Source organism: Charadrius vociferus, unplaced genomic scaffold (genome assembly GCF_000708025.1).
Source record: "Charadrius vociferus isolate BGI_N301 unplaced genomic scaffold, ASM70802v2 scaffold1351, whole genome shotgun sequence".
Lineage (NCBI taxonomy): Eukaryota > Metazoa > Chordata > Aves > Charadriiformes > Charadriidae > Charadrius > Charadrius vociferus.
The window spans coordinates 77,709-78,230 of record NW_009646638.1 but is presented as its reverse complement, the minus strand read 5'-3'; the positions used below and the strand labels follow the sequence as shown (position 1 = coordinate 78,230).

Below are 522 nucleotides of genomic sequence, written 5' to 3'. Positions count from 1 at the left end.
AGGCACTGGCCCCGGCAGCCCGGTCCCAGCGGGTTTGGTGCCATTCCCGCCTGTGAGCGCTCCAGGATCGTTAAATCCTCCTAAACGAAGCTGCGGTGGCGATGATGATGATGATGGATGAGCAGGAGGTTCCGGGCGTGAGGCAGAGCCTGGATCAGACTCTCCTGCATCCAGCATCGGGTCCAGCAACCACCCTCCAGGGAGGCAGAAATGGGGCAAACTGGGTGTTTCACCAAAGGGGTGCGGGGGGGAGGGGGGGGTGTCCCGTCCCCATCCCCGTCCCCGTCCCGGGGTGCCGGGGGTCCTACCGTCCATGTCGAGGCGCTGGATGATGACTTCCAGCTCCACCTCGTTGGGCATGTAGCCCAGGGAGCGCATGGCCGTGCCCAGCTCCTGCTTGGAGATGAAGCCGTTGCCATCCCGGTCGAACACCTTGAAGGCTTCACGGATCTCTGCGGGTTGGGTGGGGGGGAGCACAGATCAGTCCGGCTGCTCCCCCCCTCCAGTCCCCGTCCCCACAGA

At 64.9% G+C, this 522-nt stretch overlaps 1 protein-coding gene across 1 annotated transcript in view; it reads right to left on the bottom strand.

The window, feature by feature from the left end:
- Positions 1–522, bottom strand: part of CABP7 (calcium binding protein 7) — a 19,027-nt gene that overhangs the window by 8,683 nt on the left and 9,822 nt on the right. The window contains exon 2 of the mRNA XM_009888997.1: positions 309–452. Coding sequence (XP_009887299.1) covers positions 309–452 — 144 coding nt within the window. The remainder of the gene's footprint in view (positions 1–308; positions 453–522) is intronic.